At 41.1% G+C, this 25,843-nt stretch overlaps 1 protein-coding gene across 9 annotated transcripts in view; it reads left to right on the plus strand.

Moving 5' to 3' along the window:
* Frmpd4 (FERM and PDZ domain containing 4) overlaps positions 1–25,588 on the plus strand; it is a 937,357-nt gene extending 911,769 nt beyond the window's left edge. For 8 of the 9 annotated variants that reach the window (XM_037199121.1, XM_037199122.1, XM_037199123.1 and 5 more), the window contains 7 exons: positions 4,609–4,735; positions 7,259–7,348; positions 7,912–8,094; positions 10,137–10,275; positions 18,408–19,466; positions 19,874–21,163; positions 22,680–25,588. In XM_037199121.1, the coding sequence (XP_037055016.1) occupies positions 4,609–4,735; positions 7,259–7,348; positions 7,912–8,094; positions 10,137–10,275; positions 18,408–19,466; positions 19,874–21,163; positions 22,680–24,001 (4,210 nt within the window). In that variant the 3' untranslated portion in view covers positions 24,002–25,588. Of the gene's footprint in view, positions 1–4,608; positions 4,736–7,258; positions 7,349–7,911; positions 8,095–10,136; positions 10,276–18,407; positions 19,467–19,873; positions 21,164–22,674 lie in introns of all 9 variants that reach the window. The other variant, XM_037199124.1, reaches the window with a different exon arrangement.
* Positions 25,589–25,843: the final 255 nt, after the last annotated feature.

Raw genomic sequence — 25,843 nt, forward strand, 5'->3', positions numbered from 1 at the left:
AAGGTGAAAGTATTTTTTTTAATGAGAGTAAGCCCCAGAATGATGGCTCACTTCTGTCATCCCATCAACTTTAGTGATAGAGCATACTGAGGCAGAAGTATGGGTACAAGACCAAGTGGACCCACATAACAAGATTTTGTCCCCCAAAACACCAAGATGAACAAAGAGCAGAGCCTGGTGGTGCAGGCCTGAAATTTTAACTACTCATGAAGCGGAGGCAGGAGAATCCCAAGTTCTAGTGCTACAGACTAAGTGCAAGGCGAAGCTACGCAACTTCCTGAGATCCCATCTCAGAATGAGGAAAAAAAATAGTATCGGCACATTTGGCACATAGGACTTGCTTCAAAGATAAATGAGTAAACTAGGTATAAAATGATTAAGTAGCTTGTTACTTTCTCAATCACAGGACAGGGGTGGGGCTGGGACAGGGTTAAATCCCAAGCAATGGGACTGCTCTTGTGCCTTAGTTTGTGTGATAGACTCAATTGTTGTTGGAGCCTAGTTAGGCTTGGTCACGCCTCTAAAATACACCAATTAAAGAGACAAGTAATAGGAAAAAAGAAGAAAGAAGATTAGTTTCACGTGGTAGAACTGAAAAGAGGAACAAAAAAAGACCCGAGTCTGTCTGTATTCAGGGTCCTGACATGAGGTTTAGATTTAAGTAAGTTTTAAGAGAAGGCAAGTCTTCTATGTAACTCGGCAGTCTTAGTAAAGGTGTGGTCTGGCTCACCATTTCTTCATCATTGTCAGCTGTCTGTGGCATGGTGTTCAGATAAATTGTGGGGACTGGGTGAACTTTCTTCCTAGGAGGCAAGTTCCTCCGTTGCATGGATGAGGCTTCAGCTATTGCCTTCTTCCAGTGTGATATTCTTAGAAGAATTCCATTTCCTAGGGGTTCTTTTGTCTTAATAGTCTGGTAGAACAAAGGATGGGCACAAATGTCTTTTTAGAATCCTTCCTCTCTTGCCAGGGTGGTTATAGAGCAGTGGTTCTCAACCTGTTGGTCGAGCCCCTTTTGGAGGTTGAAAGACCCTTTCACAGGGGTTTCCTTAGACCATCAGAAAACACAGATATTTACATTACAATTCATAATAGTTCAAAATTACTGTTATGAAGTAACAACAAAATAATGTTATGGTTGGGGGTCAGCACAACATGACGAACTGTATGAAAGGGTCGCAACATTAGGAAGGGTGAAAACCACTGTTACAGAGAGACCTTTTCTGAAGAGTGTTCACAACAGGAGATGAGCTGGGCCTGGTGGCTCACACCTATAATCCTAGCATTGAGGGAGTCTGAGTTAGGGGAATCACCAGTTTGAAGCCAGCCTACATTACATAAGACCTTGTCAAAAAGAAAAAAAAAAGAATGAGCTGGAGAAATGACTAGGTAGTTAAGAGCACTTGCTGCTCTCACACAGGATCTGAGTTTGGTTCCTAGCACCCATATGGTGATTTACAACCATCTGTAACTCCACTCCCAGTGCAAACTGGCACCCTCTTCTGGCATTTTGTGGGCACCAAGCATGTATTTAGTGCACATACAAGCATGGAGGCAAAACACTCATACACATCAAAATAAAAAGAAATCTTGAAGAAAAGAATGCCACAATCAGGAAGCATGAAGTGGCTGGCAAAGATGTCACACAGCAAAGTTGACTCTGTGAAGCTTATCTTGTTTGTAAACTTTGGATACCTTCTCTTGCTGAGGATGCCCTTTTACTACCAGCATCCCTCTTTGGCCAAGAAAGACCCTATTTTCTTCGAAAATAGATGGTTTGTATTGCCTCCAGCTGATGCATCTATTTAAGGGTCATCCTTTAAGAGAGAAGGCTCAGTCTCTCAGCAAGAGATTCTCTAGCCTAAAGCAAATACCACTTACTTCATCCCAGCAGCTCTTTATGCTAACAAAAAGGTGAATCGTGTGTCAGTTCTTATGGCCAGACTGAATCCATATCTCAACACCATACTAAAAGCCTTGAATTTCTCCCCATCCACGCTCAAAACACAGACAAATGAATACAATCCCATTTTCCAAAGGCACTTTTCCAGGGGCTACCTGTAAAGTACCATGATGCTACACTACCTAACCTGCGGGTTTTTCTCAACAGGCTTTTGAGCCTGGCTTGGGGAAGACTAGAGCTCCAATTTGCTGCCACTGTCTGGTCAATTACAAATGTACCTATTGCCACCTAAACGATGAAAAACCCTCCCATATGGTTCACTCTCCGAGTTGTCCATCCCTTTTCACCCATGGCATACACATAATGACTGTAGTCTGAGAAACTGTCTGTTCAAAAACAGGTCTCAATATCAGCTGGACACATTCACATATTCCTTCTACTATCTAAAGTTCTTGGGTACAGATAAAACTGGCTGCCATTTGAAAAGGTGCCTACACAACTCAAGAACATATTCAGACAACTAAAATGCATTTGGGGGGCTGGGGACACAGCTCAGTCACTAAAGTGCTTGCTGTATAAGCACAAGGACCAGAATTTGACCCCTAGAACTCATGCTTAAAAAGCTGGTGATCCATGTAGCATGGGCATGGATTCCTAGTGCTGGTGAGGCAGAGACAGGTGGGTTCCTGGGACTCACTGAACAGCAAGCCTAGCTTAATCAGTGAGTCTTAAGCAAGTGAGAGACCCTCCCTTCAGAAAACTAGCACATTTTTCTGCTCCTGTCTAGCCACTTCTTCCCAAGTAGAACATGATGTAGACCAGAACCTTGCAAAGATAACTAGCTTCACTAGGAAGTGTGGATAGCCATCAGATCTTCTATCAAATATTGATTGAGCATTGTATATAGTTTTTGCATCAGATAGTAGAAAGCACTAATTTGTGTTAAATATAATCCCAACCATCAAGGAATTTGTGATCTGAGTGTAAAGATGAGACATAAGGATATGGTAATGGAAAAACACACATCCAAGAAAGTCTGGACAGTGCAAGTCAGTATTCATGGGTTAAGTGGAGGTTAGGTGGACAGAGAAGGAGGTAAACCTGGAAAGATGGGAGAGTGGGGATCACTGTGATCAAAATATGTTGTAGAAAACTCTCTAAGAAAGTATTTTTAAAGGCACAATGATATGAAAAACGCCCATGTAAGATAATAATATAGAGCAGGGGCACTTTACTAGCATGAATAAAGCCTTCAGTTCCTGCCTTAGTGCTGCACACACACACACACCACCGTGCGTGTGTGTGTGTGTGTGTGTGTGTGTGTGTGTGTGTGTTTTATATGTGTATGTATTTTATCTTTTTATTTTGAATTTTCTCTTTATTCTTATCTCATACAGTATATCCTAACTACAGCCTCCCCTTCCCCCAGTCCTCCAAGTACCTCCCCACCTCCCTTCTCCCCCAGATCCACTGCTTCTCTGTTGCCTTTCAAAAATGAGCAGCCCTCCCAGAGATATCAACTGAACATGGCATAAGAAGGTGAAATAAGACTAGGCACAAACCCTCATATCAAGGCTGGACAAAGCAACCCAGTAGGGGGAAGAGGGCCCCAAAAGCAGGCAAAAGAGTCGGAGACAGTCTCCACTCCCACTGTTAGAAATTCCATAAGAACACCAAGCTATAACATATACACAGCGGACCTAAGTCAGACTCATGCAGGCTCCGTGATTGTCTCTTCAGTCTCTGTGAGCGCCTATGAGCCCTGCTTAGTACATTCTGTGGATTGTGTGCTCCTGGTGTCTTCCATCCCCTCAGGCTCCTATAATCCTTCCTTGACCTCTTACATGGGGTTCCCTGAGTTCTGACCAATGTTTGAACATGGGTCTCCTCATCTACTCCCATCAGCTTCCAGAGAAAGTTACTCTAATGATGACTGGATTAGGCACCAATCTATGAGTATAACAGAATATTGTTAGGAAACATTTCATTGAATTTTGGATTTTTTTTTTGTTGTTGTTGTTTTAATTTTTTTTCGTCAGCCATGTTTTATTCTACCATAGGTCTCTGAGCCCTAGCACTGCCCCCCATATGTGTATGTGTTATATATATATATGTGTGTGTGTGTGTGTGTGTGTGTGTGTGTGTGTGTGTGTGTGTGTGTGTGTGTTTTAAAATAAAGACACAAATATCCCTAAGGCAAGCACAACCAGTGAAGACAGTAAGGTCAAGCTGAGGGCAGCAAAGAAAGCATATTGGAAATATCTGAATATAGGATGTATTTAAGAGGCTCAGAAATTGGTTGAGCAAAATGATTCTTTAATGTCCATTGTTAGTGGTCTTTTTTTCCAGCAGGGTTTCTCTGTGTAGTTTTGGTGCCTGTCCTGCATTTCGCTCTGTAGACCAGGTTAGCCTCAAACTCACAGAGATAAGCCTGGCTCTGCCTTCCAAGTGCTGGGAATAAAGGCATGCACCACCACTGCCTGACTGTTAGTGATCTTTCTACAGAGTGAGGAATATGTACATTTCTTTTTAAATGTGAACATGTGTATCAATGATCCAATAATGTGTTTTTTACATGTAAACTAAAGGTTGCTTCCCTGTCTTACCAAGAGTCCATTTGTTCTAACAAACAGCAGAGTGTCATTTGGTCTTATATAAGTCATCATCAGAAGAATGAGGAATGAATGATGCACTTTCTGTTGCAGGAAAGAATGGGGACTGGAGACATTTCTTCCATCTGCTGTGCTACAGAGCATGAAAGAGAAGAACATCAAAAAAGCACTTTCTCACCTTGTCAAAGCAAATCAAAACTTGGTACCACCGGGTAAAAAGGTATCACAGTTACATCCTAATAGAATCTAGATTTTAAGCAGAGAGGCTTGCATGCATTCAAGAAATCATTTAAAACTAGCCTGTGAAGAACACACTTGGCACATCATATTTCAAGAATAACTTCATACACTATTCAGATATGTCTAAAAGGAACAAGAACATCTGATCCTTCCAGAAATCTATTTCTTTCTCACAAATTGGAAACTACTTATTGACCAGTGTCACCCCTCCCTTAATTATTACAAACAATAATGTGTCCAGATATTACCAAATATGCCCTAACGCCCAAAATCACTACCACCAACATTCCCAATGACAATCATTGGATTAAATTCTACAATGGAAAGACAAAGCAAAGTTATTTCTGTTACTAATCATTGGTGTTAAAATCCTTGTATTCATTTCTGTTTTCATTAAGGAGACACACAAAGACCATTTAAAAGTATACTGCTGGTCAGAAAAAGAAAGTTATGGTTTAGAAGTAATGAGAGAGCAAAGATTCCAGTAAGTAGAAGGACAAGGAGCCTTAAATCTCTGAGCCTATAAAATAGCAAACAGCCTGCATACATATTGCAGCTGATATGGGCTATTGAGACTTGCCTGACCCCAGTACAACTCACCATCCATGTGGGTAGTTCTTTGGTCTTAGTATCTTATTGTCTGTCATTTTTATAAAGCTTCACCCCATAAGCTTTTTTTAAACATATAATCAAGTTCAATACACTCTCAGCCACATTCTCCTTCCCAATTTCAAAGGAAAATGTCTCCTATCACCTCACTGTGAGTACTTAGCTTCAGAAAAATAGCAAGATACCGCGGGTCAAGAGTTTTATGATTCCCAGGGCTGGGAGATTGCTCAGTTGGTAAAGCCCTTGCTACACAAGCAGGAAGACCGGAATTCAATCCCAGAACCCATGTGGTGACTAACATTTATAATCCCAGTACTGGGAAGATAGACAGAGGCTCACTTGGGCTCACTGGAACTCACTGGCCAGCCAGTCTAGCCTACTTCAGGCCTATGAGATACCATCTCCAATAAAACAAGGTGACTGGCTTCTGAGAAATCACACCTGATGTTGTCCTCTGTCTTTCATGCACACACACACACACACACACACACACACACACACACACACACACTTCAGTTTTACAGTTTTTGTTCTTATTTGCCCAAAATTGATTTCTGTTTTGAAAACTAATTTGATTTGGTTTATTTTTCAAGCCTGGTCTACTGGTCTTGTAATAATTTGGCAATCACCAATTTTAGTTTATTCTATCATTTATCATGTACCAATTATGTGTGTGTGTGTGTGTTGGTGTGTATTTCCTATAAAAAGTAGCATTTCTAGCCATGAGTGAGTGGTTTGCAGAAATTGTTTCAGGTTTTTGGTGAGATTTAGAGTGAGTGAACAGTGCAAAATCCCAACTACACAAAGGGCAATACCTGTCATTATAGTTAACAAGGGTTGGAAAGTCATGCATGGCTGAAACAGAATTTTACAATCTTTGCTACTTAATGGTGATCATCTGCACCTTGTTGAAAATTTCACCCTGACAAACATTCCTTTTGCATTCAATATGAAACAAGGACAAATTCCTAGTCAAATTCCTCTTTTTTAAAATGATGTAAAAGCCTACAATTTTGAAGTCTCTATAAAAATTGGTTCTACCCGGATATTTGTAATTCAACTCAGAAAATTCTCAACAGATTTTCAGAGTTGAATTAACAAAACAAGGGTTTACATAGCAACCCCAGACAGTTTTCCAGTGGTTGGAGTTCAGAAAGTTCATTCTCCCTTAAAACTTGAAAAGAGTGGAAGAAACTTGAGAGGGGAGGTTGAGCAAGCCTGTTAAAGACTGTGCATAGATTTCAGAACCCACCACAAATTCTATGTGCAGGTGAGTTTCCTGTGTTATTGGTGAATTTACAGGCCACATGCCACATTCCTTTGCCCCTAATCACTGTTGAAAAGTCCCTTGCCTATTGTAACCTCCCAGTGGGTAGTCATGTCTTACTTTGTTCTCACTTGTTAAATGGCCTAACCCATGCACCTACCCCAACACACACACACACACACACACACACACACACACACACACACACACACACACACACACACAGACACTTCTCCAGACACAGTCAAGCTTGAATCTTGATGTCAAATTGCAGTTTGATACCAGAAAATCCAGGCTATAGCAATTTGCTACCCTTCATACTGAAGAGTATTTCTCACATCCCATCTCCCCAATAAAAGCATCCTTTGGGACTGGACGTGAAACTCAGTTGATAGACAATCCAGAGCCCTGGACTCTGCCAAAGCACTGTATAAAATGAGCATGGTGGTACACACCAGTAATTCCAACACTCTAGAGTTGAAGGCAAGAGGATCAGAAGTTCAAGGTTATCCTCAGCTAAATAGTGAGCTTGAGGGTAGCCTAGGATACATGAAACCATGTCTCAAAAAAAAGCATCCTTCTCTTGTGCCTTTATTTCCACATTTGAGTTTTCTTTTTTCTCCTTAGCTGTCTGCATTGCAAGCCAAGGTCCACTATCTCAAGTTCCTCAGTGACCTGCGACTATATGGAGGCCGTGTGTTCAAGGCAACATTAGTGGTAATTGCATTTCCTTTCTTTCTTTCTGGAGCCACAGAGGCCCACACATATCGTGGCATGGGCAGTCTTCAAGGAGTTGTTCCTGGTAACAAAAACAAAGAGGCTGGCAATCTTTCCTGGTTAGGATTGAAGTCTGAAGATAGTCTGAAGACAGCTTGAGAAACGTTCAAACCACATAGTGTTGCTGGAGCAGTCCCTGTAAAAAGAAATGCAAAGAAACAAGGAAATCAAAGGACTCTCAACAATGATGACTTTTCAATCACTGAGCCAGAAGGGGAAAGAATTTGCAAGTTTCACTTCTAAATGCTTCTGATGTTTATAAATATATTGTATCGTGATAACATTTACTTTCTATGTTATTCATAATTCATCAGCATCTCCATACTGATACATCTCATACTCATATATGAGTCCTTCTAATTGGATGATTTAGTACAGTGTGACCCAGAAAAGCTTTCTAAAGATAACAATGTGATCTTATGAAAACAGACTCTCAGATTGAGATTTACATAGTGCTTCAGAAGTCCAGGCTTTGAAATATTCTGTCATTCTCTTTTCCTCAGCAGGCAGAAAAGCGCTCAGAAGTGACTCTTCTGGTTGGTCCCCGGTATGGCATAAGCCACGTCATAAACACCAAAACCAATCTGGTGGCTCTTTTAGCTGACTTCAGCCATGTCAACAGGATTGAAATGTTTACTGAAGAGGAGAATTTGGTGAGGGTGGAGTTGCATGTGCTAGATGTGAAGGTGAGCCTTTCAAATGTTGACCCATGGTCCTGGCTTGAACAGCTCAATTCTGATAACATTGATGGCAGTCAGCATACAGGAAAAAAAACTGATATATGCAGGGCCTCAAAGATAATATATTGTGAAAAAATACAATTCCATTCCAGGTATTCTAGTACTCATTAAGTTGCTGTGTGATTTGGGGATAGATTGCTATATTTCTTAGGGCACAGTTTCTCCATCTATGCACAAAAAAGCAAGTCATCATCTCTCAGACCCTTCTTCTCAGACTCACATAGGGAGTCAGTGAGAGTTCCCCTAGCTTAATTAGAATTCTCATTCTCTTTGGTTAAGTTGAGATACCCAACCCTAAAGTCACCCCCACTATGGCAGAGTTGGAGAAATGGATCAAAGGACTGGGGTGATTGTAATGAGTTTCTGCAGAGCAAATCAGAATGTACTAGCATGCTCTACAGCAGGAAGAGATTACCATGACAGAGAGAATGGAGGTTCACGTGTCACCTATGCACATGGGATGTCATGTCCTTAATTCTAGATGGCTCCAATTGACTTCCTAGCCAAACACAAGTATGGCAAGATTCTTAGAGTGCCTATCCTAGTTCATGGCCCAAGATGCTGAGAGAAATAGTCACATTGTAGGGAAAAGCCATAATGGATGAGAACTAGATATTGTCACTAGTAATAGGAAACAGAAATGAGTGAGGAGACCCTGCTAATGCTCTCCTCTCTGGACTGACAGATAATGGGTAGCTTAGAGACTAAGCAGAAACTTCAGTTATGTGGAAAGGACAGTTCATGGATTTTGGATGGGAAATGTTGTTACAATAACCAAAGCCATGGAACCTGGCCAGTGTCCTACTCCTAAGAGTGAGAAGGCTGTCTTGGCCTTTTTGTTGCCTGATTTTTTTTTCTAGTCCCATATTTCTGCCTCCTTTGCTCTTTCTTTCAACAAGAACACATCCTTGCAAGTCAATGAGAAAGGTTGTCCTATGAGCATTTCCTTCCACACCTATGATATGTGGCCTCATATGAGCTCATTGTTTCCAGTTTTAGCAGGCTCTTCCCAGCTCTCAGCTCTAGTTTATGTTTGTGTAAATTTACAACTTCTTTTAGAAACATCCTTTTCTTAGGCCTCTTTGACACTTTCTACACAGTTATAGTGAAAATTGTGACTTGAATTTTATTTCTCTTTAACACTTTTTCACCACTAATCCACATTTTAAATAAGATTTTTAAAGTGTGCGCACGTAGGCACGCACTTTTGTAGGCCAGAAGAAGGTATTGGCTCTCCTGGATCTGGAGTTCCAGGCAGTTGTGAGCCACCAGGTGGAAGTGTAGGAAACCAAACTCAGATGCCCACGGAAGAGCAGTACAAGCTCTCAAGCAGAGCCATCTCTTCAATCTCATAAATCTCAAATTTAATATTTCTGAGGTTTTCATGTAATGGGTTTGATTCTTGGTAACTGAGATAACTTAGCCTTAACTATTACTCTTTAGACATTTAGCTATTGTAAAAGAAAATCAATGTTTCATGAGGCTTGGTACTCATTTCTTTCCAGAATGAGTTGGAAGAGAATTTTAAATTCAGTCCATGAATTCCCATAAGCACAGAGAGCACATGTGAACTCAATGTGAACTCAATGTTGTTTCTGTTATGGTTACCTTTCCTGCTGCAAAGAATGGGTGCGTTCTCATTTGCTCCGCAGAAACCCTTTCCCAGTGTTTCTAATACCCTTAATCCACTCCTCTCACTCCTCCCTATGTGGCAGTGCAGCTCAGGCTAGGTCTTCTGCTTCTCTCAGAGCTCTTCTGCCAGTTATGACAACTCCACTGTGAAGGAAGCAGGCATTGACAATTGTGTCTCCTGAATGTTTTCTCAGTAAGGCACCTTGTATTGCCTTTGAGTTTCTCCCCTCATTACATTGCTTCAACGGAATGTTCGCTCAGTAACTTCCTTTGCTTACAGTTCATAAGCATGTATAAATACTTCAGGCAGGAAGACTAATTAAAAATTCTTCCTTGTGTGTTTCTTTGTTGTTCAGCCCATCACACTCCTTATGGAGTCATCAGACGCCATGAACCTGGCCTGTCTGACAGCTGGATACTACCGGCTGCTTGTGGACTCCAGGAGGTCAATATTTAACATGGCCAACAAGAAAAATGCAGGCACACAGGACACAGGTATTTTCTTTCTGAATTCATGAAGTGCTGACGGACTCTCATACCCACCTTTTGAGAACTTACCCAACAATAGTAATCAGTAACAGAATTCAATAGTAAAGTCTTATAGTTAAGAATGCTGATTCCATGGGCTGGGGAGATGAGAAGCACATTCCAAACAAGCATGAAGACCTGAGTTCCAATGCTCAGAACTCACATAAAGCTAGACACATAATATGTATCTGTATTCCCAGTGTTCCTACAACAAAATAGGAGGCAGCAACAAAACAATCCCTGAGAGCTTGAGGGCCAGCCAACCTGAAGTATACAGCTCAGCAGCAAACAAGAAAGAGAGCCTGCTGTAAACACAGCAGAAGATAGGAACCACACCTACAGTTGTTCTCTGACCTCCACATGCATACCATGCTATATGCATGCCTCCATATATGCACACACACACACACACACACACACACACAGAAATTGTGTAGAGCTGTACCTATAAAAAAATATAATATCCAAATATAAAACAAAGCCGTTAAGAGCTGTTAAGTACTGATAGCATTGATTAACTATTAAAAATAAACATGCCGATTTACCCACCGCACATAGACTGTAACTTGGAAATGACAGGTACCCACTCCAAAGGCAGTGGTTTTATTGCTGTGAATTCTTGACAGTCCTTTTCCTATTCTTTTTTTTTCTTTATTTTTCTTGGTGCTTATGAGATGGAACCCAAGTCCTCACCTAGTTCTATATACTAGACAGACACTCTGACACTAAGCTACTGTCACGGTCCTGTGACTAAATCTTTACTTCCTCACTGTTACTTGTCCAGGACCCTGAGAACTAAGTCCCCTGCTGTAGAGTTTCTCTTTTCTTTAAACTCCTAGACTAGAGCTTTGACATCTTATGAATTCACTAATTTACACTAATTTACTTATGTATGTATGCATTTATTTAGTGACAAAGTGTATAGCCCAAGCTAGGCTGGAGCTCACCATGTCCCAGGCTAATCTGAAGTCATGGCATTCCTAGCTCTGCCTCCAGAGTGCTAGGATTCTCAGTGTGAGCCACCAAACATGGTTTGGACTTGGAAGTTCTAGAAGGAATTTCTTCTACATTGAAAAGGCAAAAGTATCACGGAGTTCATTCCAGCTACTTGATAGGACAAATTCTCCCAGAGGGCAAGGAGGGCCATAGGTCTTAAATTGACTATTCCAGTGAGTGCATGTAGTTATAATTATTTTCTTCTCTCTGCAGTAGATGCCCAATAAATACGGCTAATAGATGCCACCATACAAGTCAGAACTACTGAACGATGACAAAATTAGAATCGAGGGTCCCACAAATAGGACTTCTGTTTTTAGAAAAATACACATAGTAACATACCTGTAATCCAAGTACACAGGATTTACTCAGTGATAAATCACTAAGGAGCACCATGAATCTGAGGCCAGCCTGAGTGAGCTACATAGAAAACTCCAGGCCAGCTAGAGCTACATAACAAGACTCTGTCTGAAAATAACAACAATAGCAATAATAATAATAATAATAATAATAATAAAGAATCCTAAGGCTGGTGAGATAGCTGAGGGGGTAATGGCAGTTATTGCCAAACCTCAAATTCTGCATTTGCGCTCCAGGACCCACATGGTGGAGGGAAAGAACTGATTTTGCAAATTGTCCTCAGACCTCTACATGCTTTCAATGGCATACACACACACACACACACACACACACACACACACACACACACACACGCATGCACGCACGTGCACGTGCACGTGCATGTGCATGTATGTAATTAAGAATTATTGAGAAAAAATTCATTGTAACTATTTCTAAAGGAAAAAAGGAAACATCCTTTCATTTTCAAACTGAGTCCAAAACATAAATCTTCATTGTAATACATATATATATACATACATACATATAGACTCATGTAATTTTTATTATGATATTTGGGAAACACGGGAGTTTTAGCCATGGATAAGGGGTACTCATACCAAAAGAAAGAAAGAGAAGGAAAAAAGATGCTGAGAAGGCAGCTTTGATTTTCCAGGCCACTTTAAGTGTTAATGGATTTTCAAATTTCTCGAAGTTTGAATTTCCTCATCCATATACTTCTACTAAAAATGTAGCTTGGGAAATAAGAATTAGAAAAAAATCTGTGTATAATGCTTAAAATGATTTTCGGTGATTCCAATAATAGTTGGTGGTGGGGAAAAATGATACAAAAATAATAATGAAAGTCAAAGAAATACAGAGGGGAGAGGAATATACAAAGAGGCAGCAGGAGGTCCTGAAAGATGTAAATGACTAAAAATGATGAGAAAGGCCCAAGGGTGTAGCTTAGTGGTTAAGCAATTACCTGGCATGCACAAGGCTCTGGGTTCCATCCCCAGGGCCACATAACAAACAAACAAAAAACTTATTTAAAAAAGGACAGAATGAAAAGGAAGTGGTAAGTACATACAGAGAGTCTTCTGGTGAACATTTTTACAACCATGTTTTTCATTGAGGGAGATTTACAGCCATTCAACAATGACCTTTGAGATTCCAAAGAACAGTTGGGCAATTTAATGCAATCCTTTCACATTGGAAAACTAGTGTCTGGGCTTTTATTTTCAAATCATAAAGTTTACCCAGAAAATAAATCCTTTTTTTCCCATGAGCTGTTGAAATCTTACAGGTACAGGGACAAAAGGAAACCAAGCACTCCAAAAATTGTTACAGTAGTCTTAGTGCCATGCAATTTCTAGTGACACATGATGTGATGTTCATTTAAAACTGGGAAGCAAAATGGCTTAGTCATTGTAGGCATTATTGCTGGGAGAAGGAATAGAACTTTAGCCTCTCAGTGGTGTTGCTCAGCTTTACAAGAGTGAAGGTACAAATACGTTCTCTATACGTGTTCCTCACTCTAACAGATAGTGGCATGGACAAGCCACCAAAAGAACAAAATGGTGGAATAGGAGATAGTCTGGGATTTAGTGTGATAGTCAGTTTTTGCTGTCAATTTGTGCCTGCATCAAGATTGCCTAGTGGTTAAGGCCTTGAACATAAAAATAAGTTGTCAACTTGACATAATCTAGAATAGCCTGTTAGAAGAGTGTCTTAGTCAATGTTCTACTGCTGTGAAAATGCACCATAATCACAGAAAATCTTTTTTTAAATTTAAAATTGTTTCTTATTCATTCAATTATTCATTCTACATACCAACCACAGATCTCCCTCTCATCCCTCCTCGTGCTCCTCCCCCAGCTTCTCCCGGCTACTCATCCCCCATACCCTTCTCCAAAAGGGTAAAGGCTCCCATAGGGAGTCAGAAAAGCCTGGAATATTCAGATGAGGAAGGACCAAGCCCTTCCCCACTGCATCAAGGCTGAGCAAGGTGGCCCACCATAGGTAATGGGCTCCAGAAAGCCAGCTCATGCAACAGGGACAGATCCTGATCCCACTACCAGGGGCTCCTCAAACAGACCAAGCTGCACAATTGCCTCCCATATGCAGAGGGCCTAGTACAGTACCATGCAGGCTCCACAGCTGTTGGTCTAAAGTTCATGATTTCCCACAAGCTTGGTTCAGTTGTCTCTGTAAGTTTCCCCATCATAATCTTGATCACCCTTGCTCATGTAATCACTCTTCTCTCTCTTCTACTGGACTCCTGGAGCTCAACCTGGTGCTTGGCTGTGGATCTCTGTTTCTGCTTCGATCAGTTATTGGATGAAGGCACCATTGTGACACTTAGGGTATTCACCAATCTGATTACCAGTGTAGGCCAATATAGACACCCTCTCGACTATTGCTAGTAGTCTAATCTGGGGACATCCTTGTGGAGTTCTGGGAACTTCCCTAGCACCAGTTTTCTCTCTAACCACATGATGACTCCCTCTATCATGGTATCTCTTTCATTGGTCTCCCACTCCATCCCTGTCCCAGCTCAACCAACCCACTCCATTATGTTCTCATTCCCCATCCTCTACTGTCCATTGCCCCCCTCACCTCCAGTTTACTTATGGAGATCTCATCTATTTCCCCTTCCCAGGGTGATCCATGCATCCATCATAGGGTCCTCAGTAACTCTCATAAAATAAAGCATTTAATTGTGGCTGGCTTATAGGTCAGAGGTTTAGTCCATTGTCATCAGGGTAGGAAGCATGGTGGCATGCAGGCAGACATAGTGCTAGAGAAATGGCTTGAGTGTTCTACATCTGGATCCATAGGCAGCAGGAAGAGAGTGCCACTAGACCTGGTTTGAGCATTTGAAACCTCAAAGCCCACCCCAGTGACACACTTCCTTCAATAAACCATATCTACTCCATGGCCACATCTACTAATGGCTGTCAAGTAGTGAAACTCCCCAATGACCAAGCATTCAAATATATGAGCCTATAGGGGCCATTACTATTCAAACTACCCAATTATGAGGAACTGTCTAGATTAAGCTGGCCTGTGGGCTTATCTGAGAAGGATTTTCTTGATTTTGTTAATTGACATGGGAAGACCTAGTCCACTGTGGGTGGCACCATTCCCAGGATTTATGCACTATATTGTGTAAGAGTGGAATAAATATGCTGAGAACTAGTAATGCATTCATTGCTCTCTGCTCTTGACTGTGAATGTGATGTTACTAGGTGTTTTAAATTCCTGTCACCTTGATTACTTCCTGTCTGTGATGGACTGTAACCTAGAACTGTGAGCTAAAAACAAACCTTTGCTCCCCTAAGTTGCTTCTTGTCAGCATCCTGTAATGGCTAGTACCACCTTTCCCCCTTTGGAAACTCCTAGAAGGTCTCCTGAGACATATGAAAAGTAAAGTTCTGATATCAGTTACTATGCTCATTGCTGTGAGCAAATACCTGACAAAAGCAACTTAAGAAAAAGCTTACTTTGGCTAGCAGTATGAGGATACTGTCCAACATGGCAGGAACGGCATGGTGGCAGGATCCTGAGGTAGCTGAGAATATGGCATCTGCTGTCACTATTATTCAGCTTGGTACTCAAGCCCATGGGACGGTGTCATCCATGTTCAAGTTGTGTCTTTCCTGCTCTGTTAACACCTTTCTGGAAACAACTTCAGTAGGTGTGTCTCCTGATGGCTCAAAAACCAATAAAGTTGACAATGAAGAATAATCATTACACTTCATGCTTAGTCTAGTGAAGACTAAGCCACAATTCCCACCCTAGAGTCTTCTACATCTCCTGAATCATTCCAGGAAGGGAAGCAGTATTCACTGTAGGAAGAAAGCTGAAATTGAGCACATACTTTTTTTCTTATCTCAAGGTGAGGTAGACTTTAGTCAATACCTTCTAATAAGAACCTATAAGCTAACATTTTTTATTCTATCTTGGAATTTTGCCTTTAAACATTTTCAAAATGCATATGTGTGTGTGTGTATGTGTGTGTGTGTGTATGTGTGTGCATTTATTAGCTCTTTATTAGCTCTATATTTAGGAGACTCTAAATAAGTATAATTTGTACTTAGCTTTCCACCCTACTTAGTTTTCTTGTTGTCCAAACTCAAGAGTTAGAAAACCATGACCAATGGGCCAACGCCTGTTCTTGTGAATGAAGTTTTATTGGAATTAAACCATACACATTATATTACTTTTCTGAGGTTCTGACAATGAATAATTGTAAATGTAGTGGCTTGGAGAAAGAAACAGAAAATCAACTCTCTCATTTGAAGGCCAGAAGTCTAAAATCAAGCTGTAGTCTAAAGTCAAGGTACAGACATATCTTGGCTTCCTCCAACAAATCTAAAGGAAGATGCATTGTATATATTGCTGTCACTGATGACTGTCAGTATTCCTTGTGGTCACACCATTCTTGCCTTTGCCTGTGTCTTCACATGGCCTTCAGTTCTTCCCTGTGTGGCTCAGATTATTTTCTTTCTCTTCTGCCCTAAAGCCACTTGCCACTGGATTAAGGAACTGCACAGATTTTTCAGGATAGTCTCTTATCAAGATTCTTAATTAAACATACAAAACATTTTTTTCCAAATATGGCCACACATTGAAAAAAGAAAAATTCTTAAATTGGACATGTCTTTCGGAGACTGCCATTCAACCCATACTCCCATGTGTTTATGTAGCGATAAACTCTGGCTGCTTTTGTGTTAAACTTGGTCTAAGAGTCATCAAATATTTCCTATTTGACACTCTTTCTAGAAAGTCTTTGCCAAATTCTAGTCTAAATCTAGGGTCATGTTACAATTATGAAGCTCTGTTCATTACTCTGTCTCTGAGCAGCAATCTATCCTGCACATGCTCTCTCTCTCTCTCTCTCTCTCTCTCTCTCTCTCTCTCTCTCTCTCTCTCTCTCTCTCTCTCTCTCTCTCTTTCTCCCTCCCTCCCTTCCTTCCTCTCCCTCACTCACTCACTCTCACTACCCCCCACACACACATGCACACATAAAAACACACTGAGTGACAGTATCATCAAATTTTTATTGTTGATGAAACAGTGTCAAAGTCACACAAGGTATACTGACTGCAAAGTAAGATGCAAATACAGTCAGTGTACATAACTCAATGTCCTAAAAAGTATATCTTTTACTTGTAGCTTATAAAAATATAAATATTTAGCAAAATTACACTAAATATTGCTCAGCTTTATATAATTTTGGAAGAACAAAAGCTACTCTAGTAAAACTGACTTTCTTTTCCAAATGTCACATATACCTGATGTCAGTATGTCCCAAATATGGGACACGGAACAGTCTGAAAAAGCAGATGAAAAACTAGTGCCCTGAATTTTCCTCAGAATGTTGCTTTTGGAATTGACAAAACAATAGCCACAGAATGACCTATTTCTCGCTCTTGTTAAATATCAGAGTAAATCTCCACATGTAAATTCCACATTAAAACACCCTTGAAGAGCAAATGAAACAATAATATTTAAATTCGTGTTTTGCAATTTTAATTGGTAAGAAACATCAAACAAATCTTCACAAGCTCTCATAATGCAAACAAGTGTTGAAATGAGCCCAAATATTAACTATGCCCAGAAAGAGCTGAAAAGAGGTCCTGTGAGTGATCTACCTTGTACATTATATACACATATATACATACATATAGATATGAATACTGACATTTATACATGAATATATTATGCCCACTAAGGTACAAGTAGGCTTAAAATAGAGGTACTACATTTAGTTTCCTAATAAATGTGAGAGACGTATGAAGATCCTTGACTTTCTCATAAGTCAAGGAAGAGGAAATTCATTATCCTCTTCCACCAAGTAGATAATGTTAGATCTCACTTCACAAAATAAATGGCATATTTTCTGGGAAAACTGTCCATTAAGAACATCACCTTTAAAGATTGTAAAAGTCATTTTACATATTTCTGTTCATGGATATCATTGAGGCCTAATAATAAAAACAAGGGTCAATGGGAATTAAGATATCCTCTCCTCCAAGATGCTATAACATGTTATCAAACAGCATCTCTATTTTATGCAGTATTAATTTGGTTAAGGGCAAGTCACCTACCCAAGGAATCTAACATCTGGAGCCTACCTCAACTAGTGCCCTATTTGGAATGTTGGGTACCTGTGCTCAAAGAGTGATAGTATAGTCCATTAAATTAAGAAATACAGACAGGACTGAGGAGATGACTGAGTGAATGAGATGCTTATTGTGAAAACATGAAATCCTGGGTTTTGATCCTTAGTAACCACATGAAAATCCATGTCTTGGTGATGTGCAACTATAACCCAACAATGGAAAGGCAGAGACAAGTGGATCCCAGGGGCTCACTGGTGAACCAGTCTAACTGAATCAGCAAGCTCTGGGTTCAGTGAGAGACCCTGACTAGAAAATATAAGGTGAAAGATGATAGAGACAGATATCAGGCATTCATTTGGCTTTCATGTGCATGCTCATGATTGAGCATACCAACATACACACATATGTATACATTGTATGCAATAGAGAGAGAGAGAAAGAAAGAAAGAAAGAAAGAAAGAAAGAAAGAAAGAAAGAAAGAACGAAAGAAAGAAAGAAAAAGGAAAGAAAGGGAAGAAAGAAAGAAGGAAAGAGAGAGAAAGGAAGAAAAGAAAAGAGAGAAAGAAAAAGAACCTCTACCATCCCTGAAAACAGACAGCTTAGTAACCTATCTACCTGATTCTTTCTCTTTAGGAACAGAAAATAAAGGCAAGCATAATATCCTTGGTCCTGATTGGAACTGTATGCCTCAGATGACCACCTTCATTGGCGAAGGGGAACAAGAAGCCCAAATCACATATATAGATTCAAAGCAGAAGACAGTTGAGATGACAGACAGCACCTTATGTCCCAAAGAGCACCGGCATTTATATATCGACAACACATACAGTTCAGATGAACTTAGCCAACCACTGACTCAGCCAGGTGATACCCCCTGTGAGGCTGACTACAGAAGCCTAGCTCAGCGGTCCCTGTTGACCCTCTCAGGACCAGACACTCTGAAGAAAGCACAGGAATCCCCAAGAGGAGCTAAAGTGTCCTTTATTTTTGGAGATCTTGCCTTGGATGATGGCATGAATCCCCCAACTCTAGGCTATGAAAGACTGTTAGATGAGAATCCAGAAATGCTGGAGAAGCAGAGGAATCTCTACATCAGCAGTGCCAATGACATGAAAAACCTGGACCTCACTCCAGACACAGACAGCATCCAGTTTGTGGCAAATTCTGTATATGCAAACATAGGTGATGTGAAGAACTTTGAGGCCCCTGCGGGGATAGAGGAGCCCCTCTTACATGACATCTGTTATGCAGAAAACACTGACGATGCAGAAGATGAAGATGAGGTGAGCTGCGAGGAGGACCTTGTGGTGGGAGAGATGAATCAACCAGCCATCCTTGACCTGTCAGGGTCAAGCGATGACATCATTGACCTCACGAGCCTGCCTCCTCCAGAAGGCGATGACAATGAGGATGACTTCCTCTTGCGTTCTCTGAACATGGCCATCGCTGCTCCCCCACCTGGCTTTAGAGACAGTTCTGATGAGGAGGACACTCAGAGCCAGGCAACATCCTTCCAAGAGGACAAGGAACAAGGCAGCAGCCTACAGAATGAGGAGATCCCTGTGTCCCTCATTGATGCTGTGCCCACCAGCGCAGAGGGCAAGTGTGAGAAGGGACTGGACCCTGCTGTCGTTTCCACACTGGAAGCCCTAGAAGCTCTTTCAGAAGAACAACAGAAGAGTGACAATTCAGGTTCTTTCACCATTGTTACATTTATTCACTGATAACTATTGTCATCTCATCCTTTTGAGCCATTTGTCCCTGGAGTCCTGTTATGCGATGTTCTCCATTTCATACATGTCCCATTTCATAAATATGCTGATCTACCGTCATGGGGGTTTCATGTTAGGTGATTTCCTTTGTTGCTAGTTTAAAAATAAATTATGGCACCCCTCCCCCTTTCTGGAACAACTGTGCAATAAAATCAGAGTCCTTATTAAAAAGGGAAAAATCTTGTTTTTTTTAAAAAAATTTTGTTACTTTTGTCATTGTTGTTGTTTGTTTTCATTTTTGTAATAATAATGAGTCACATTTTCTTGCATGTCTCTAAGTGCCTCTGCTCCAGCCATTAACTGCTTCTTGTTTTTTATGGTATACAGGTGTAGCCATCTTGCGGGCTTATAGTCCTGAGTCTTCATCAGACTCGGGCAATGAGACTAACTCTTCTGAAATGACAGAGGGTTCTGAGCTAGCCGCAGCCCAGAAGCAGTCGGAAAGCCTCTCGCGCATGTTCTTGGCCACTCATGAAGGCTATCACCCTCTTGCAGAAGAGCAGACCGAGTTCCCCACCTCCAAAGCCCCCTCAGGGGGCTTGCCTCCAAAGTCCTCCCATGGCCTGGCTGCTCGCCCAGCGACTGACCTCCTACCCAAAGTTGTGCCTTCCAAGCAGATCCTTCACTCAGACCACATGGAAATGGAGCCAGAAACCATGGAGACCAAGTCGGTCACTGACTATTTTAGCAAACTGCATATGGGGTCAGTGGCATATTCCTGTACCAGCAAAAGGAAAAGCAAACTTGCTGAGGGAGAGGGGAAAGTGCCCCTGAGTGGGAATGCACCAGGAAAAAAACAGCAAGGAACCAAAATGGAAGAGATGGAGGAGGACGCCAAAGGCAAAGTTGGCACTGTGTCTTCAAGAGACAGTCCACACCTCAGCACTTTTAACCTGGAGAGAACTGCCTTTCGCAAGGACAGCCAAAGATGGTATGTGGCCTCTGATGGTGGGGTGGTAGAGAAAAGTGGTGTGGAAGCACCAGCCATGAAAACCTTTCCCAGAGGTCCAGGTCTGGGGAACAGGGAGGCTGAAGGGAAGGAGGATGGCACTGTGGAAGGAGATGCTGATGAAGGTTCAGGAGTTAACCAAGGGGACCGCTTCCTAACAGACATGGCCTGTGTGGCCTCAGCCAAAGACTTAGAAAACCCTGAAGATGCTGACTCACCCACTTGTGACCATGCCACTAAGCTTCCTGAGACTGAAGACAGCGTGGCCCGCCTTTGTGACTACCATTTGGCCAAGCGGATGTCATCCCTGCAGAGTGAGGGCCATTTTTCCCTCCAGAGCTCTCAAGGCTCTTCAGTGGACACAGGCTGTGGCCCAGGCAGCGGTAGCAGTACCTGTGCCACGCCTGTGGAATCGCCCCTCTGCCCCTCCCTGGGGAAGCACCTGATTCCCGATGCTTCGGGGAAAGGCGGGAGTTACATTTCACCAGAGGAGAGAGTCACTGGCCATCCCAACCATGGAGCCACCTTCAAGGAATTGCACCCACAGACGGAAGGGATGTGTCCGCGCATGACAGTGCCTGCACTGCACACAGCCATTAATGCTGACCCCCTGTTTGGCACATTAAGAGATGGATGCCATCGACTGCCCAAGATTAAGGAAACCACAGGTACAGCAATGATGGATTTAGTGTTTTATTTTATGTGCCAGGATCATGGGGGCCTTATTTACAGCAAACCTAAAAATATAGAGTAAAAGGTAGATAAAAGGCCACAGAGCTGTTAAGAAGCAATCATTGACCCATTGGCAATAAATAGTGGTTTCTGGGTCTGGAACAATGTGGGAAATAGGGTTTTGTCATAATCTTGCTTTGCTCTTACTTTAGGATTTGATGGAGTCATAAATTTTGTTCTAAATTCTGAGTACAGAGTTCTCCATATGACTTCCAGCTATAAGATGGTATTGTTTAAGGTCACATAGCACTTTTATTTCCTTCTTGCTGAGATCACCCCTTTCTAGTTTTGCTGTGTGTTGTTTAGGGAAGGATATAGAGCAGACAGTGAGGATCTCACAGGTTTGTTAAGATTCTATGTTTCTCAGTGGAGTCACAGATTCTTCCCTCACTTTTAGGGGACACCATTCCTAAAGTCTCATATTGCCTATGGACATCAGTATTGGGAAGAGTACAAAGAGTTATGATGAGCCCCTCAAATCAAATCTATATCAAGTAGAAATAATAACATAGCCACCTTCTCTGCCCATCCTAACCCAAAACCCAGCAGGCTCACCCTCTTCCTGACCTACTTGGCTGGTTATCAGGAAACCCAAGTAGATGCTCTCAATGTTTCATGTTATGACAATAGTATTTTTTCCATAGTGGCCAATAAAGGTTCCTGAGATCTAATACAGGTTAATTTCTAGTCATTCCTTTTAAAAATATCTTTAAGAGTCTTCAAAAAATTTTCTAGTTGTCCCGCAAACTCACCATTAACTTTGCCTGCATTGGGAAAGTCATCTGTGAATGTTACCCAACTCCTTGTCTGGCTGCATGTTCACCCGTAAAGAAATTACAAACAATACCATTTAATCCTCCGTGGATCACAAAGAGCTTTTGCCTTTGTTAACTCTTGCTCTCGTTCACAGGACAGTTTTTTTTCTATGAAAGTTGAACAACTTGTCTAGTGTCTTGACCTCAAGCCTCATACCAAACAAACTTCAGAACTCATGTTGTCCTTTTAAAACAAGTAGCTGAATTAATTAGCAAGAATTCAATTGAGACACTTAAAAATGGTAACTTAAATATCTCAATCCTGTTAGAATAATATATGCAGTGGAATGCTTATTTACTAACTATATGTCTAACCTTTCATAGGTAAATATCAGGAACAGGGAAATTCATGAAATGTAATTGTCTCCATACAAATGTTTCACATTTCTAGACAAATTTAACTAGGTCAATAGTTCCAGAAGTAATAAACTCCAGGAATTCCTGCCATCCATTGACATTGGAAGCTGTTATGAGTTATCAGGGAAGAATCTTTGGGAAGCAGGGTAACCCTGACACATGGCAGCTCTTTTAAAATAGACCCTTGGGAAATGGCAGATAAAACATAAAGCAGTAGGGAAAATGTTCACCCAGGAGATGCTTAATGAATCTCTCTGTTTTTCTACTACCCCTAGTGTAGCTTTGACAGAGCCTGGGAAGGAGAGACAAGGAGGCATGCCTTCAGCTTGGTCTCAACATCCTGAAGCTGATCCCATCCTGCTACCATCAAATATTCACTTGGAATCAAAGGTGCCAAGCCCAAATCAAGACCCTAATGATTTCTCCCAAGCAAACCAGGCATTCGGAGAGGCTGTGAGCTGGTGGCCAGCGGATCTGAGAGGGGGGAGCCTCAGGACACCCCCCAGCCAGAGGGCTCTCAGACAAAGCAGCAGTGTCCTCTCAGGACCCGTAGGTTTGGAGACCTTCCAAGAGAGAACCAAGGGTGCAGTCAGCTTGAAATATCCAGGTATCACAGAAGCACAGGAAGCCAGTTCGGAAAGACGAACAGAACTCCCACTGGGGAAGAAGCTCACCAAAAGTTTTTCCCAAAGCTCGATGCACTTTATCTCTGAGGGAAAGTTTCACAAAAGGTCCCCAGTGTCTCATAAAGACTCAAAGCTGTATAGGACCCTACCCTTGCGGAAGCTGGAGGGCAGCAACTGGAGATGCCGAGGGCCCTTCAGCTACTGTTTTCTGAACCAAGGGCAGGATGAAGATGGGGATGAGGAGGAAGAGGAGGGAGAGGCCACCCTTCAGGTCTCTTGCCTCTATCGACCACAGATAAGTCAAGCCATGCAGGAACCAAGCAAGTCATCCCTGGTTGCTGGACTGCAGAAACAAGGAGAACTGTGCAGAGGGCCAGTGATGAAGGTCTGGACAGAAGACCCCAGTGGCCCAGATGACTTAGATTTCAGCAGTCTGGCTTTTGATGCCCGGATTGCAAGAATAAATGCCCTAAAGGCGAGCACATATGGAATGCCCGATGGGTTCCTCGAAGCCCAGAATGATGCCAATGAGCTGCTCTGCCTTGTCAGGGCAACCAAGGCAAAGAGGGAGGAGTCATGCCCTGAAGCATATGACCTTACACTTTCTCAGTACAAGCAACTGTTATCCATTGAGTCCAGACAGTTGGGAAGTGCCTGTAGGAAAATGGCAATGGCCGAGAAAAGCCCAGAAGAGATGCTCCTAGCTATGAGTTCCAGTTTTCAAGTGCTCTGTTGCCTAACAGAAGCTTGCATGCGGTTAGTGAAAGTCGTGAACTCTGAAACACAGCGGCAGGAAATTGTAGCGAAGATTGATGAAGTGGTCATAAACTATATTTGTCTCCTGAAAGCTGCTGAGGCAGCCACTGGCAAGACCACGGGGGATCCTAGTATTGGACTATCGATGCGACATTCAACCACCATGGCCGCTCTTGTAAGCACACTAACACGTTCTCTCAAGATGCTTTTAAATAAATAAATATGAAAGTCACATCATAATCTACCTTTGCAAAGCCATACATGAACTTTTCTTTACTTTCTGTGTACAATGAACAAATGTCTCCTTTCTTCTCTCTGTATATTTTGTTCTTTTATATAAAATAGGAGATAGAAGTTACATTGATGAAATGTTTGAAATGTCCTAATCAGATGTATTCTGTTTATATTATACATATATTACATGTAAAAGGAATATATGAGAAAATGATGGCATTTGGCTATTTTTCATATAGTCAAAACTCCAGGCATATGATGTGAGATTTTAAATTCTACCATGTTAGAGGAAAACAATAAATCCTATCCCCTCTCCTTCCAAGCGGATACTTAGAGACCCTATCATTCATATTTAGAAGTAAAAGTCAAAAAAAATAGAAAAGACACCAAAATGTATATAAAACAGTTCTTGTGCTTTAAAATTATGATTTTAAACAAAACATGGAAGGACAGCCTACTACTGGGACAAACTGATTTTTAAGCATTGGAACTACCAAAGGGATATTTAAAATTCAAGAAGCTATTACAAATTATTAGAGAATATATATATAATAAATTAACTTTTCACTCATAGTATTTTGTTATTGGATGCTTTCTTCCAAGAATTCTCACATATTTAATTTTGGTTTATGCTATTTGGGCTACAGATGGGCAGGGGGTGGACAGATTCCAGTGTGTCAACGTAAATGCTCTTTACAGTATTTCTAGACTCTAAAATTTCCCCAAATAGAAGAACAGAGGAAATGATGGGCAGGATCCTAGGCAATAGCTAAAGGTATAAGTTATCTAATTATATAAAATAAATGGTATTAGTAAAGCCAAAATTAAATTGTTCAGTGAAAAAAAAAGAGATCTGCTTCTACTCAATGTCAAAATACATAAACCAAAGGCATTATTTTCTTCCAATTCAATCATGAAGTTTATGACTTCCTTTAGAGAACACCTAGTAAAGTGTTTGTAGAATTACACAAAACAAAAGACTTAATCATCACAAAAAGTGCAGACCCAGCATTGTAAATCAGACCGCATACCAGCACCAAGCACAGCTCAGCCTTCAGCTCCTTGCCCTCAGCTCTAAGAAGAGCTTCCTATGGTATCATGGCTAGCAACAAAACATGGAAGGACAGCCTACTACTGGAACAGATTTTCAAATCTAGAATGTTCCAGAAAATCAAGGAGAGACGACTACTCTGATAATTGAAACCATGATTCAAAACGCAATATTTATTTAATCAGTACTTCATTTGGCTGATAGAAATATGAAATCTGAACAGAAACATGGCAAATTTGACCATTTCAAGTGAAACTAAGGGAATGCAAAAGGGATGTTCTGAACTGTCATCTCTCTAAAAATACATTTGGGTCAAAACAAAAGGCGGCAAACTCTTTGATCATAAGTTAAATTGATATGTACATATGTAGTTCCTGGATCACTCCGTAGTCAAGCTCTCCACATTCTATTTATGTAAATGGCTTCTTAGAATAAGAGTAGTATAGCAAGAACCAATATTTCCCATTGTGTAGCCTGCCATGCAGGAGACCTAGCAAGGTCCACAGTTGCTATTTCTCTCTGGTCAGCCATTCATTCCACAGAGACTCAGCAAAAGCCACACCACAGATTTATAGATTGTAACCAACGAAAGGAGTTCAGACTATGTTATTATAAATAATGTTTGATTAAATAATAAACATTATTTCATTACAATTCTAAATATTTGGTGTTTTGCTATTGAGAGACATTAGTGGTGTTTACTGTGGAAAATCGTAGTAAATATTCTGTGTACTATAATACAAACAATAATAGGATGTGTGCTCTGTGTCAGACAAT

Source organism: Peromyscus leucopus, chromosome X (assembly GCF_004664715.2).
Source record: "Peromyscus leucopus breed LL Stock chromosome X, UCI_PerLeu_2.1, whole genome shotgun sequence".
NCBI lineage: Eukaryota > Metazoa > Chordata > Mammalia > Rodentia > Cricetidae > Peromyscus > Peromyscus leucopus.